This window comes from Lycium ferocissimum, chromosome 7 (assembly GCF_029784015.1).
Source record: "Lycium ferocissimum isolate CSIRO_LF1 chromosome 7, AGI_CSIRO_Lferr_CH_V1, whole genome shotgun sequence".
NCBI lineage: Eukaryota > Viridiplantae > Streptophyta > Magnoliopsida > Solanales > Solanaceae > Lycium > Lycium ferocissimum.
Genome location: NC_081348.1, coordinates 6320330 through 6335440, shown reverse-complemented (window position 1 = coordinate 6335440; position 15111 = coordinate 6320330). Strand labels below are relative to the sequence as shown.

The 15111-nt window shown below is 35.3% G+C and overlaps 2 protein-coding genes across 2 annotated transcripts; both read right to left on the bottom strand.

Annotated features, from left to right (window-relative positions):
• Positions 1–4352: 4352 nt before the first annotated feature.
• Positions 4353–7149, bottom strand: LOC132063192 (subtilisin-like protease SBT3). Its single transcript, XM_059455647.1, has one exon. It carries the CDS (start codon positions 6735–6737, stop codon positions 4401–4403), a length of 2337 nt encoding a protein of 778 aa, XP_059311630.1. The 5' UTR covers positions 6738–7149; the 3' UTR covers positions 4353–4400.
• A 3309-nt stretch (positions 7150–10458) lies between these two features.
• On the bottom strand, positions 10459–13019 carry LOC132063191 (subtilisin-like protease SBT3). The gene has a single exon (XM_059455646.1). The coding sequence runs from the start codon at positions 12788–12790 to the stop codon at positions 10496–10498; it is 2295 nt and encodes a 764-aa protein (XP_059311629.1). The 5' UTR covers positions 12791–13019; the 3' UTR covers positions 10459–10495.
• Positions 13020–15111: the final 2092 nt, after the last annotated feature.

Below are 15111 nucleotides of genomic sequence, written 5' to 3'. Positions count from 1 at the left end.
AGTGAAATGAACTTATTAAGTACAGTATCAGCTTGTATAGATATCTGGTTCTTCTCGCTGTTTCTAATCTTGCACGCTGCTAACAAGGAACCTGTATGTCAATTTGCAAACATGGCCCCACTTGTTACTAATTGAAGTCAATGTTATTTACTACACAATTCTTTCTTGTTTTTTCAAGTATTTCTTTAATGGTTTTGTGAGGCCAGATATGACAGAATTGTGATAAACTTAAATCTTATATAATCTGTTTTAAGAAAAAGAGAAGTCAATAATGAAGGTTTGTTGCTTTCACTCTTTCTCCATGATCAGTTTCTCCATGTTACGTATTAGATTTAATAGCTTCTGGATAATATAATCTGGCCAAAAGGGGGCCAGACTTTCCCACATGCTGATGAGTCAGCTATCGAAATTTAAAGCATTTGTTTAATTTGGAGAATAAATAATCAAAGCAGAAAAAGAAGATCAGAGATGAGAAACTTGAAAAATCCTAAGGTAAAGAACAATAACATCTTTAAATTTCTTAACAAGGCACCCAAAAAATATACATGGACGGATAGTCATTTCGCAGTAGACTGAACAAGATTTAAGAATCTGTTAAAAAAAATAATTCAAAGTTGTAGGCGACCGAAATTGGTTAGTACTTGATATTTTAATTCATGTCTAGCTAGAACTTGTAGTCAAATTTATATAGGAATAGGTTTTTGTATTTTGAGTTAAAGTTTGGTTTCGTACTATTATAAATACTAGTTTCTCGGTATGTGCGTTGCACGTGTGTTCTAATTCAATAAGTATAATTTTTTTTTTTTAAAAAAAATGATATAAACCATAATACTAAAACATGTGTGTAATGAGTAACTGAAAATTTGAAGAAAGAAAGTACAAACCGAATTTGATAAACAAATAGCCTACTCAAATGACTTAATTGTTAAATGCAAAATATTATGAATCTTCTAAACCTGAAAAATTGAACAATTAAATTTAGGTATGTGTGATATGTAATGTGATAATTTTGACATAATTAAGTGCCAATAATTTTAATATTTCCTTACGGACGACATTCTTGATGTATGTTCACCTGAACGTTTTATATGCTCAATTATGACTATGACTCTTATTTTGGCCATTACATTGATATTTTCAATTATGACCGCATCTCGAATTTTCTTCTTTTTTAATCATGGCATGTTCTACCAAAATTATTTCCTTACAATCAATACTCAAACCAAAGTGTATTGAGTCCTTTCTTTAGTTTGAATTTTTATTTTTAGTTTTCTTGAATAGTCTTATATTTGATCCATTATAAAGACAAAAAACTATAGGCTATTAAATTAAAAAAGGAAGAATTATTGTGATACTTAAAATCATAGAAGTATAGACATGCACATGAAAACATCCTTTGACTATAGAGAAAATCGTAGTGTACTAACTGATTAGTAACAAATTAAAGTAGGAAGAGTTCCTATCCTATAAATTTTAACGATTTTCACCCTAACCTCTATATTTTCCTCCAAAATCATAAAAACACATCCATTTTTTCGTTATTTTGTGATAGCGAAGTAGGAAACATGCAATACAAATATCCCAAAAATTAATTTTGCATTAGAGGTAACTGTGTGCCTATTATGCTAGTTCGTGTATGAGATTATATTGTGTCCCGTCAAAAACTCATTTGAAAGGCTGATTAGACATGAATTAACAGTACCTTTTTTTTTTTTTTTTTTTAATCTTATTGTTGATCTTAAAAGATGATAAGTTTTTTGTGAATTGTTTTACACTACTGTTTAATTTTTTGCTAAAAAATAAAAAGATGAGCAGATCACATTTGAGTCAAGACAAACCTCTAACAACATAATCTTTGACTGAAGAAAAATCTCAACACCACTGCTCTCCAAAGAGTTATTCCAACTGCAAAATTTCAAAAAAAATATATATCAGATTAAAGCAAAAGAATAAAGCAAGTATTTTCATCACATTCCAAAATAAAATTATAGAAAATTATGAGATCTGTTTATTGAGAAAAAATATAGTAAGAGAATGATGAAAAAGAAGCACAACTATTTATCGTTTCTGAACAAAGTGATCTGACTCTTGATGCCAATTTTATAAAGTAGGAATGAAGGCTATTCATAAATATTATAACCGGTAGAAGTTTAGAGGACCAAACTAATAAATATTAGAATGTGAATAGGTTAGTATTCTAAAGCACCACTACTCCGCACTATGAATTGCTACAGCCTTATATTAATTACTGGCAAATGAATCAATTATCACCATTTATCCTGTTCAACGCATCTGATTTTATTCATTTAGTTTAATTATTTTAATTAATTATTAATAAAAAAAAATTTCCTTTTAAGGATAAAATTGTTATTCAACTTTTGAAGGGCAATTTGGTATTTTAACTTTTCACTTTGGGGCTTTCCACTTTTAGTATAATATGATGATACTACTAACTATTTCCAATGAAGAGATATTGTGGAGATTGTAGAAAAAACATTCAGAAGTTCATAGAGTCTATCACTAGAATATTTCCTTCTAAATGAGAGATTTTTTTTCTATTTCTTTTTTCACTTTCTAGAAATAATCTTTTTTTCTCGTTCAAAGTTTTAATTTAGAAATTTCTGAAAATCAGTATCTGATTACTTTTCCTGATATTCTATTCCAAATTTTGCTGGGGCATTAATAATGTAGGGGAATAGTGGTATAGTCTGGTGATAAGGCCAAGGACCTTTTTTATGGTCCCTAGTTTGATGAATGACTCAAAATCAATGTAGTGGCGTGTGGGGATGGAATGCGCCAATTATTCAACAATAATTAATGTTGCCGACACTCAGCCTAATACTAGGAAAAAGAATAACAGGGATCTCTTCACTGGATTTGGCCTTTAATTTTGTGCTGGACATATATTAGTTTAGTGCCATTCTGCTCGACTTTGAAGTACACCTTAATTAATGGGAAGTGCTTCAGTTCATAGGTCAGCTTAGACCACAAATCACCAAATCAATATTCAATGGCAGTTGTTCAAGGCTGAAGCATCTCCTAGTGAAGCTACAAGCCTAAAACCTCCGACCCTTATTTTCAAATGGCGTGTTTGAGGAACCTCATTTTCTCATTTTGTCGTTGCTCATCCCCAGCTCGCTCAGACTTCCCTAACCTAGATTGTCAGCTTCTTGGTTCCCTTCGGGAATATGCATGATCGGAATATCGAAAAAACTACCTTAATAACTTGAAAACTGATTGGCATTTTTTGGCAATTTATTTCCTATTCAGCCGTTTGATTAGTAATTGGAAATCTCCCTTGACTCCAATAATTTGGCCTTCATTGAGATGACAAGGCAAATGTCTTCAAACACATTATAATACATACAAAAATTTGTACGAGCAGCTATGGTCTTTTCAATTAGTTGTCTTCTTTATTATATTCCACTAAAAGCCATATTTCCCATATTTCTTGTAGTGTTTTGTTTCTACCACCCTCCTCATTATTCATACTGATCTTTATTTTACGTGCCCGGCATGTGTATACCATAATAATTGGTACTACAAAATATATATCCAAAGCAGTAACAATTTAAATGTTCATTTTATAAAAATTGTTTCAACTTTCAAATACAAACCTGAGAAGCTGGACTAAAGGCTGGCAAGATTTACTGTTTTTGTTATGTTGGCATACAAGAAAATAATGAAGATTTAAAACTTAGCTATAGTTACATGTTTTTTTGGCAAATAAACAGTTTTATTATCAAAGCAAATAAGTTCAGTACAAAATAGCACGCTTGACCAAAACAAGCTCAAAATCTGTTAGACCTAGCCATAGTAACCCATAACTATCCTAATCTAGAATTAACTAGGACTATAATGACAATTATATACTACATAGAATACACTTATGAACTATAGAATATCACTCCATATTTCCTTTGTAATTTCGTGATTTCATAATAGCACATATAGATTAAGTATTTCTTTTGTTTTTCCTTCTGAAAGACAACAATCAATTGTAACAGAGTAGATGAACATAGGGAAACCCTACCAAACAGCACGCTGAGAAGTAGAAGAAGTTTTTCGTAGCGATATCCCCTCTCAATTTGGTAAAATGTGCTTGCTTGTGCTCACTGTCCTTTCTTAAATGTTCTTCAGCATTCTCTCTCACACACAAATATGTATGTTTATATAACGTGCATTCTGGAATTTTCTAGTGTGCATCAACATTGTCGATTTCGATTGATCACAATTCTTAGGGATAAAAAATAGACAAGGTTGGGCGTTTTAAGGCGCAAAATTGCTCCTAGTGCATACATTATTTATTCCGATATCTTTTGGATAAGACGAGAATTTTCATTCAGTATATATACATATTTTCCCTCTTGATTCCCCTTTATATCAAGAATCTGATGGCCCTAGTCATCGCTACCCCAGACATCAATAATCATAGATGTCACTATAGGACTCCTAACAGAGTGGTTACCATTCTCTTCAACCCAAGTGACAGACCCAACGTTCCTGCTCTGATCACTATCACCTAGATAGCGAATTGTCAAAGTATAGCTTTGCTTATCATTTTTTTCCTTGAACACCAGAGTTTGTGGAGACACTGAAACTGTGGAATTCTTGGGAGTTTCTATCTTCACTTTATAAGTTGCTCCACCTTTACCAACATTTGTAAGGGTCCTCCTGTATTTCTGCTCCAACCAGGTGTAGTTTCCCTCGAGGCTGAACGGGTACAAGGCAATGAATGATGGGTAATTGAGATCAGCTGATGGATTTGAGCAGTTGTTGTAATTGGCTGATGATCTTGCAAATGTTTTGAATTGCTCTTCTGTGAAATTCATAGAGCATATAAGATTTATGTAATCTTGTGGAGTAGCATCATATACTAGGCCTGGATCAAGAGCTCTATTCGGGTCAACGTGCCCTGCTCCCATGTCTAGGGGCGTGGCTACCATGTTATCGTCCTCTCTAATAGGCTTTTGAGTATTATCCAAAGGGTTTGCTGTGGTCATCATGGCAGAACGAATAGCCGAAGGACTCCATTCAGGATGTGCGCCTTTTAACATTGCTGCAATTCCAGCTGCATGAGGAGCAGCCATGGATGTGCCTGATTTAAGCTCGTAATCAGTGCTTAATAATATGTTTGTCTGAATACTTTCTGAGAAGAGATTTGGTGGAACTGCTGCAAGAATCAGTACCCCTGGTGCCATAATATCCGGCTTTGCGATCCCCAAGTAGCTTCTGGAAGGCCCTCGTGATGAGGATCCAGCAAGAACTGCGGCTGGCCTTTTTCCATCCACATACGTTTCTTGGAACGTGATGGTGGCCGTGGGAGCAACACTGCTTTTAACGTAATTGATGACTTGCTTCCCTTTCTTTTTATCAATCACAACCCCCGGGTTGGGAAAAGAAGAAGACCTGAACACTCCTGGATCCTCAGAAATAAATATGCCTGCTTTCAGTCTTGCTCGAGTGACATAACTCATTTGACTAGAGAAACCAAAACCATCTTCATCTGCATTATATTCACAGATGATGATCGTACGTTCGGGTTCAGCTACTTGTGCTAACAAATCATCTGAATTGCAAGCAGCTATTGTCTTGTTGTAGATCACCGGTGAATCCTTGACAAAGGCTCTTGCCGGAAACAAGGTCCACCCCCTAATTTTTAACCCATTTCCCAGTGTCAAAGTTCCTGCAAAAGTCCGATCGGTGTAGCCTGATGCCACACACAAGATCCATGGAGATCCATTTCCTAAACTCCCCACGCTTGGACCTCGATTTCCAGCTGAAGCTGAAACTAGCACTCCCTTCATCATAGCTCCAAAAGAAGCAATTGATATAGCATCTTCATACAACGGAATGAAACGGTACCCATAAGATATGGATATGATGTCAACACCATCAGCAACAGCTTGGTCCATAGCAGCAATTAAATCTGATGTAAAAGTTCCTTCATTAAAGCTAAACTTATAAACAGCTAGCCTAGATCGTGGAGCAACCCCTCTTGCTGTTCCTGCTGCATATCCAAAATGGGAAACACCTTTGGCGAAATTCCCAGTAGCAATGGAAGCGCAATGTGTGCCGTGGCCATTAGTATCCCTCGCAGAATTCATGGAGATGTTCACAGTGGGATCATTAGCCAAAATTCCCTTATTGAAGTAATTAGCGCCAATGAGTTTTTTGTTGCACATTGAAGTATTAAACTGAGTGCCTGGCTTGCAAATTCCCTTCCACCTTTTGGGGATCTCAGGCATACCATCATCTCGGAAACTTGCAGATTCCGGCCAGACGCCACCGTCAAGAACACCAATGATCACATCTTGGCCTAAACCAGAAGCCGGCCATAGCCCAGATGAAGGATTGAGCTTGAGGAAATCAGATGTGTAGGTAGTGTGAGGTTCCACAGTTCTATCTTTATAAGCTGAAATGAAACCTGGTGACTTTTTCAAAGCTTCAAGTTCATCTTGGGACAAAACAGCACTGAAACCATGAAACACATTATCATAGGAGTAAACAAGTTTTGGAGAAGAGTGGAATCTGTCTACTGATGAAGGAACAGAAGCTTTGATGGAATCAATGGTAGAAGAATGCCAATGATGGTGATCAGCAAAGACATTAGGCATTAAGGATTTGTCCAAATGGACAATGTAAGTGGATCTTTTTGCTACAGCAAAGAAACAGGACATATGAGCAGAAAGAAACCATGAAAGGAAGAGAATATGAAGAGAATAAGGTAAACCCATTCTAGATCTTGCACTTGACTACACCATAAGCCACCACAGATTTAAGTGACTTTATAGGATTATGCACACACAATCTCTACTGTTAGTCAAGTGGAGATAGAAATGAGCTAACATGGGTACTAAAGTAATAAAGATAGGCGGCTAATAAGTGTATAAGTGAAGTGGACCCATTATCAGCTTGTATAGATGTCTGGTTCTTGTCTCTATTTCTAATCTTGCAGGCTGCTAAGAAGGAACCTATATGTCAAATTCTCAAACATGGCTCCACTTGTTACCCATTGAAGTCGTTGTTATTTACTGTACACTATTATATCTTGTTATCTTAATGATTTTCGGAGGCCAGATAAGACAGAATTCTCATAAAATATGTCAAATTTTATCTCTTTTTTAGAAAAAGAGAAGTCAATAATGAAGGTTGTTGCTTTCACTTCTTCTCTCTGTTACGGTACTCCCTTTATCTCAAATTATTTTTCGGGGTTATTAAAAATAATTATATCAAATTATTTATCATTTTATAAGTTCAAGGCATAATTAATTATTTTTTATATATTTTATCTTTAGTATAATTCTTTCATTAATGGAGATGATACATAAATAAAGTAAATATTTAATGGAGAGAGATTATAACTTATACATAAATAAATGTAAAATAGATCAAATACTTCTTTATTAATATTTCTTAAGGAGCGTATAAAATAAAAAAAGAATAAATAATTTGAGACGGGGAAGTATTATTTTTAATTATTTGTGTCGGATATGCTCCTTTAGCTTCTGGATAAGATAACCAAAGGGCCAGACATTCCCACTTGCTAATGAGTCACCTACTGCCAACTGACATTAAAAACATTTGTTTAGTTTGGGAATTAATCAAAGGAGAATAGTGAAATCTTTAATTTGCTTAACAATGCAAGCCAAAGAGAGTTTGTATCGAATTCGTACAATTTCTATTAGTTGGTGATTTAACAGTAAGTATATCTTGATTCATTGATAGTAAAGGAAATATGAGTATGGTAAAATACCTTATTTTTAACTAGTGTATATTGTAGTAGTTTTAAAGGTGTAGGTATGAGGGATGGCGTGGTATTTAATATGGGGCCAGATTGAAGCCCCATGGATATTTAATTTTAAATATTTTACTAATTAGTTAAATAAATATATAAATAACAAAAATAAAATAAAAATGAACTAAAATAGTAGAAAATTCAAAAATAAATAGTAGGAAAATGCATGCTTCTATACAAACATGCTAATATGTGCACGGACATTACAAAGTGTTCTTTTGTCTTGAAAAGAGAAAGACATAAAGATGCTTTATACTTATAGCATGAGACATGCCTATGAAGGAACATACTCAGAGTTGAAAAATAATACTCTAGTTCCTAATAATTCAAAAAAAATAAAAATGACCACAACATAATGTCATTGTTTAAAAACCTAAAACTAGAAAAAAATTATAAATACTCATTATAATATAGATAGAACATTTTTTAGAATATCATCTCTAGGATAATATTTATACTAGAGTGAGACCGAAAAGAAATTCTAAAATAAAAAAAAAAGTTTGAAAAGAGTAAATTAAGGAAAGCAATACAAAATGAACAATGAAGGAATGTTTTCAATTCTCGCGCAAAAGGATAAGTGTGAACCTCTTCCACTTCCCGGACACAATTGTTTGAGTTACCCAAAAGTGGGGAGACTATTTGTATTGGGCTAAATTCGTATAGCACAGCTGGACGAACATTATGATGACACGTGTCGGTAATAGTGAGTCTGTTCCAAGTCAGCATTTTGTGGCTCCGAAGGTAGTTCAATTGCATCGGGGGCACGATATAGTTCATGTCCTCGGTGGTCCGTAGGAACGACGTGGTACCAGTTGAATGACAACGGTCAACCGTTACAGAAAGGCTTTGCACCTTCCACGGGATATTAATGGGCATTATTGCTCTCTTTATTACTCATTATTGCTATGGCATTAATTTGTATTATTTATAGGGCATAATTCATGGAATGTGTACCCCTAGTTCCTAGTATAAATAAAATTTATCATTCCATTGTAAAGGACACGAAATCCAAAAAATAAATATACAGTAGTATTCCACACTTGTCTTGCTTTAAGTTCTTATTACTTTAAAATTTGGAGTCATCAAGGGTCTGAATGGTAGCTTAACTGGAGTCACTAGCTCAAAGCTCCACCGAAGCTCATGCTATCTTTAACTTTTGCTTTATTTACATTTCTTTTGCATCTACTTTACTGCTATTCTACTATTTTACTGGTCACTTTGATCTACGTGTCTTTGATCACGAACGCAAATTCAATTGAACCGTTTTTCGAGTAAATAAGTGCAAGCAAAACAAGCGTTGGAGGACAAAGTTCTTACTTTGTAATTTGCATTTTCTAGACAAATGACCAAAGAGTATTTGACTTGGTAAATGACAAAGAGACTAAAAATTAGGATAAACAATTAAAAAAACTTTTAGAAAATTTAGTTTGAGAATGTATCTATCATAAGTTAATGTTTGAACATTTAAGTATCAAATATGGATAGTTTAAGCAATTTTGACTCCAATTTGGAAAAGTTCTCAGGACTAACGTTCTGAATGAACGCATAGATAGTTGGGACTTACACCTAAGTGAACACCAGGAAGGTTGGGACTTACGCCCCGTCAATACGCCTCACCCAAAAAACGCGGTTTAAAACATTGTTAATTGTACTTGTAATAATAGGTGAAAATGTTAGAAAAAGAGAAGTGTGCATGACTCCCAAAAATTAGATAAAAAATTATACCTATCTGATTCAGTACACTAATTAGGTAGTAGCAGGGTGTGAAATTACAGAAGAGTGTGTGAATTAAGAGTATGAATGTCTTTTCACGGTGAAATTTGGTTATTATAAGGGATTGGAAAAAGGCTCAAATATGTCACTGAACTTAACGAAATGACTCACATATGCCACTTGTAAAAGGAGGTGAGAGGGGTGGGGCCTGGTAAGTAATAAAGGGTTCAGACAATGCCCCGTGACAAAATCTGGTGGTAGTAAAGGTCCGTTAGTGGTTTCGAATGAACCAAATGTGTCACGCCAATGATATAAATTAACTCAACTATTTACGAGTGACATAAATGAACTATTTTTGATAGTTCAATGACATATTTGAGCTTTTTCCCTGTTATTAATTTATTTTAGCCTATACATTTTGATATTTCGACAGTGGTGTCTTATGCCTAGTGAATAAATCATCTTTATATTTAGCAGCAAATGCAAAAAATTGAAATATGCCCGGAACAATTTAAAAGGTCCAAATCTAACTTTAAACAATATAAATTGTTCAAAGATATCTCGATGTGGCTTCCATTGTTAGTGCCGGAGGCACGTTTGGACTTTTTAAAATTATTTAGGGATATATCTGAGACAAAGTAATGTTGTGGGCTTCCATAAGCTTAAGAAATACTAACATATAAGACCACTCACAGAGCTTTATGGCATTATTCTAAAAAATTAAAAGCAAATTAGAACTAAAAATTACTGACGCAAAAGTATAAAAGAGTTCTCGACAACGCACTAGATGTTGCAAGCATGAGTTCTGTACCCAGATAATTTCTGCAATTAGCTTGCAAATATATTAGTATTTTTGTTTCTTTAGGAATAGTTCAGGCATTCATATCTTGCTTTCCCTTTGTTCTTGTGTTTGGTACTTCCAATCCATGAATCAGATGCTCCTATGCATCCCAAGGGAAAATATTCATAAAGTGGCACGACTTATTACCATACATCAATTATGGGAGATATCACTATAGGGCTTCTAACAGAATGATTTCCATTCTCTTCAACCCAAGTAATAGACCCAGCGTTTCTATTGGGACCTATATAACGAATTGTCAAAGTATAACTTTGCTTCTCATTTTTGTTCTTGAACACCAAAATTTGTGGTGACACTGAAACTTTAGATTTCTTGGGAGCTTTTATCTTAGCTTTATAAGTAGCTGCCCCTTGACCAACATTTGTAACTGTCCTCCTGAATTTCTGCTCCAACAAGGTGAAGTTGCCCTCTTCGCTGTACAAGGCAATGAATGATGGGTAATTGAGATCCGCAGATGGATTTGAGCAGTTGTGGTAATTGGCTGATGATCTTGCAAATGTTTTGAATTGCTCTTCTGTGAAATTCATAGAGCATAGGAGATTTACGTAATCTTGTGGAGTAGCATCATATACTAGGCCAGGATCGAGTGCTCTGTTGGGATCAACGTGTCCTGATCCCATGGCTAAGGGCGTGGCTGCCCAATTAACGTCCGAATCTAGAATAGGTTTTCGAGTGTTGTCCAAAGGATCTGCTGTGGTCATCATGGCAGAGCGAATAGCTGAAGGGCTCCACTCAGGATGCGCGGCTTTTAGCATTGCTGCAATTCCAGCAGCATGTGGTGCAGCCATGGATGTGCCTGATTCAAGAATGTAGTCACTGGACAATTGTATGTTCGCCCCAATACTTGTAGCAAATACGTTTGGCGGATATGCTGCAAGAATCAACACCCCTGGTGCCAATATATCTGGCTTTGCAATTCCCAAGTAGCTTCTAGAGGGGCCTCGTCCGGAGGATGCAGCAACAACCGGTGCTGGCTTTGCATCTAGATATGTCTCTTGGAACATGATGGTGGCTGTGGGAGTGACATTATTTTTCACATAATTGATGACTTGTTTCCCTTCCTTTTTATTAATCACAACTCCGGGGTTGGGAAATGAAGCAGACCTGAACACTCCTGGATCATCAGAAATAAATATGCCCGCTTTGAGTCTTGCTCGAGTGACAGTACGCATTTGATCAGAGGAATCCCCGTTATCATCACATATAATGATGGTGCGTTCGGGATCTTCAACTTGTGATAGCAATTCCTCGGAACTGCAACCAGACAGAGTCTTGTTGTAAATCACTGGTGAATCCATAACAATGGCTCTTCCAGGAAACAAGCTCCACCCCCTAATTTTTAAGCCATTGCCCAAAGTCAAAGTTCCTGCAAATGTCCGGTCAGTGTGGCCTGATGCCACGCACAAGATCCATGGAGATCCGTTTTTTAAAGTTCCAGTATCCGGACCTAGGTTTCCTGCTGAAGCTGAAACAAGAACTCCTTTCATCATAGCTCCAAAAGAAGCAATTGATATCGCATCTTCATACAAGGGAGTGAAACGGGACCCGTATGATATGGATATCATGTCAACACCATCCGCGACAGCTTGGTCCATAGCAGCAACTAAATCTGATAAAAATGTTCCTTCATTAAAGCTAAACTTGTATACAGCTAGCCTAGCATGTGGCGCGACCCCTCTTGCTGTTCCTAGTGCATATCCAAAAAAGGAAACACCTTTGGCGAAATTCCCAGCAGAAATTGAAGCTACATGTGTGCCATGACCATCAGTATCCCTGGCAGAATTCATGGAAATGTTAACAGTGGGATCATTAGCCAAAATTCCCTTATTGAAGTAATTAGCCCCAATGAGTTTTCTGTTGCACATTGAAGTATTAAACTGAGTGCCTGGCTTGCAAATTCCCTTCCACCTTTTGGGGATTTCAGGCATACCGTCATCTTGGAAACTTGGGGATTCTGGCCAGACACCAGAGTCAAGAACACCAATGATCACATCTTGGCCTAAACCAGAAGCTGGCCATAGCCCTGATGAAGCATTGAGTTTGAGGAAATCAGATGTGTGGGTAGTATGAGGTTCCACTGTTCTATCTTTATAAGCTGAAATGAAACCTGGTGACTTTTTCAAAGCTTCCAGTTCATCTTGGGATAAAACAGCACTGAAGCCATGAAACACATTGTCATAAGAGTAAACAAGTTTTGGAGTAGAGTGGAATCTGTCCACTGATGAAGGAACAGAAGCTTTGATGGAATCAATGGTAGAAGAATGCCAATGATGGTGATCAGCAAAGACATTCGGCATTAAGGATTTGTCCAGATGGATAATATAAGTGGATCTTTGTGCTATTGCTAAGAAACAGAACATATGAGCAGAAAGAAACAATGAAAGGAAGAGAAGATGAAGAGAATAAGGAAACCCCATTCTAGATCGTTGTGTTGACTACACACCTCACTTCTTAAGTCACCACAGATTCAAGTGGCTTTATAGGATTATGCAGATAGCATTTGGTTCTTGCAATAATCATATTGTTTGTCAAGTGGAGAATAAAGTGAGCTAAAAAAGAACTACTATAGTAAAGATAGGCGGCTAGTACACAAGTGAAATGGACCTATTAGTATATCTGATTCTTCTCACTATTTCTAATCATGCAGGCTGCTAGGAAGGAAGATATATTTCAATTTGCAAACATGGCCCCACTTGTCATCTATTGAAGTCAAAACAAGTCAAATATTCTCTTCTAAGAAAAAGAGAAGACAGTAATGAAGGGTGTTGCTTTCGCTCTTTCTCCATTATCAGGTTCTCCCAGTTATTATTAAATTTAATAGTTGTATCAGGAGATGCTCCTTTTGGCTTCTGGACAAAATCTGACCACAAGGGCCAGACTTGCCCAACTTGCTGATGAGTCAGCTAGAGAATAATAAAATCTTTAAATTTCTTAAACTATGCAAGCAAAAGAGATACATGAGCCTAATTAGGCCAGCTTACTCAAGAATAGAAAGGCTTCGGATACTGGCTACTGCCATCATTATCCAGGAAATTATCTCCCACTTTAGGAAGGTGAAAAAAAAAAGTACTCCCTCCGTCCTAATTTATGTGGCACCACTTGATTTGGCACAAAGTTTAAGAAAGAAAGATTTTTGGAATGTTTGGTCTAACACAAATCTTAGGCATTTATGTGGCTATAAATCATTTTACTAAGGTAAAAAGGAAATTTTAAAGATAAATTGTTTCTCTTATAAATATTAGTGATGGATATCCATTTAATATACTTGAAAACCATGAATACTTGGTCACCAAGGAAATTACTTGGCCATCAAGTTCATTACATGGCCTTCAAGATATTATCATGTTTTTTGCCACCATTTTCCTCCTATAAATAGGAGGTCCATTTGATGAATTGAGAGTAATAAAATATCTCTCTCTCTCCCAACTTCTTTGGCTATATCTTTTGTGTCGTGTACTTTTAATATTATTTCATAACATGTTATCAACACGAGACTCTGCTATTTTGAGCATTTAATTTGGAAAGATAACATCCTCTTCGTCTCAGTGGTTAAATGAACCTATCTATGTGGATTCTCTAAAACAATTGTAACCTCTCCACATCAGGTATATTTATCACTTGTGGAAAGGTAAGAAAAATTCTATTTGACTTTTGATTATCATATTACCGTCGACAAGGAAAAATTATTTCCTTACCTCTATGTTAACAAAGTGGGTTTCTTAATTGAGCTCTATTACCAAGCTAATTGGTGCTCATAAAAACTTACCAATTTCTTCATATATTTGCTGACTCACTTTTAGTCTTTAGAAAGAAGCAAATTTTGATCACTTTAACAGAATTGATGTGGTCTTGAGAGTTGTATGGTTAGAAGACAGAACCACTCAAGTATTTGGTTTAAAACCATACTATGAAGAAGGTAGATCAAGGTGGCAGGTAAAGTAATCCAAGCCTTTCTTGGTTGCACTACTACGTTTGAAGTGGACCATGGAAATACATCTGGATTATTATCCAGGTATGTATAATGAACTAGTCTTTGGGAACGTGCGTTGCACGTTTGTCCCCCATCATTATTATAAAATATTGACAGTTTTAAAAAATGTTAAGTTATAAAATAGGAAATGTTGCAATTAATCAAAAAATTTGATTTTACCATTTAAATTTATTCATTAAATAAAATCCATAACAACGGGGTGGTGTATTTTTAATCTAGCAAGAAGTATCTAAAGCTAATTAACGTAATATAACATCTAATGATATGAATATGTTGATGAATTCATGCTCTAAACTTAATAAATGCATGTAAAATAATGTTAACAAAATTAGAAAAAAACATGAAGAAATATATATGTCAACAAAACCTGCAAATAGAGCATAATGACTATACATTTATCTTCGCCCCAAGCGTTCAAAGGTAGGATTATTTGTTATGATTTAGAAATACTTTCTCAGAAGAAGAAATGAAAATAAAATCATAATAAAATCTAACTTGCATTCACTAATTGAATATTTTGCTTTACTCTGCCAAGTCCTCAAAGTTACACACCAAAGTTTAAATCTCGTAGTCTCCAAAATTCAAAGAAGATAACAATAAAAGAATTAAATACAAAAAACATAAAATGAAATTGAAGTTGTAACACCACAACGACAATATATGTAGACACACGCGCGCGCACACAAACACATCTTTATTCACTAAAATTACAATACCTCTAAATTCTATAATTGAAAACTTAATTAT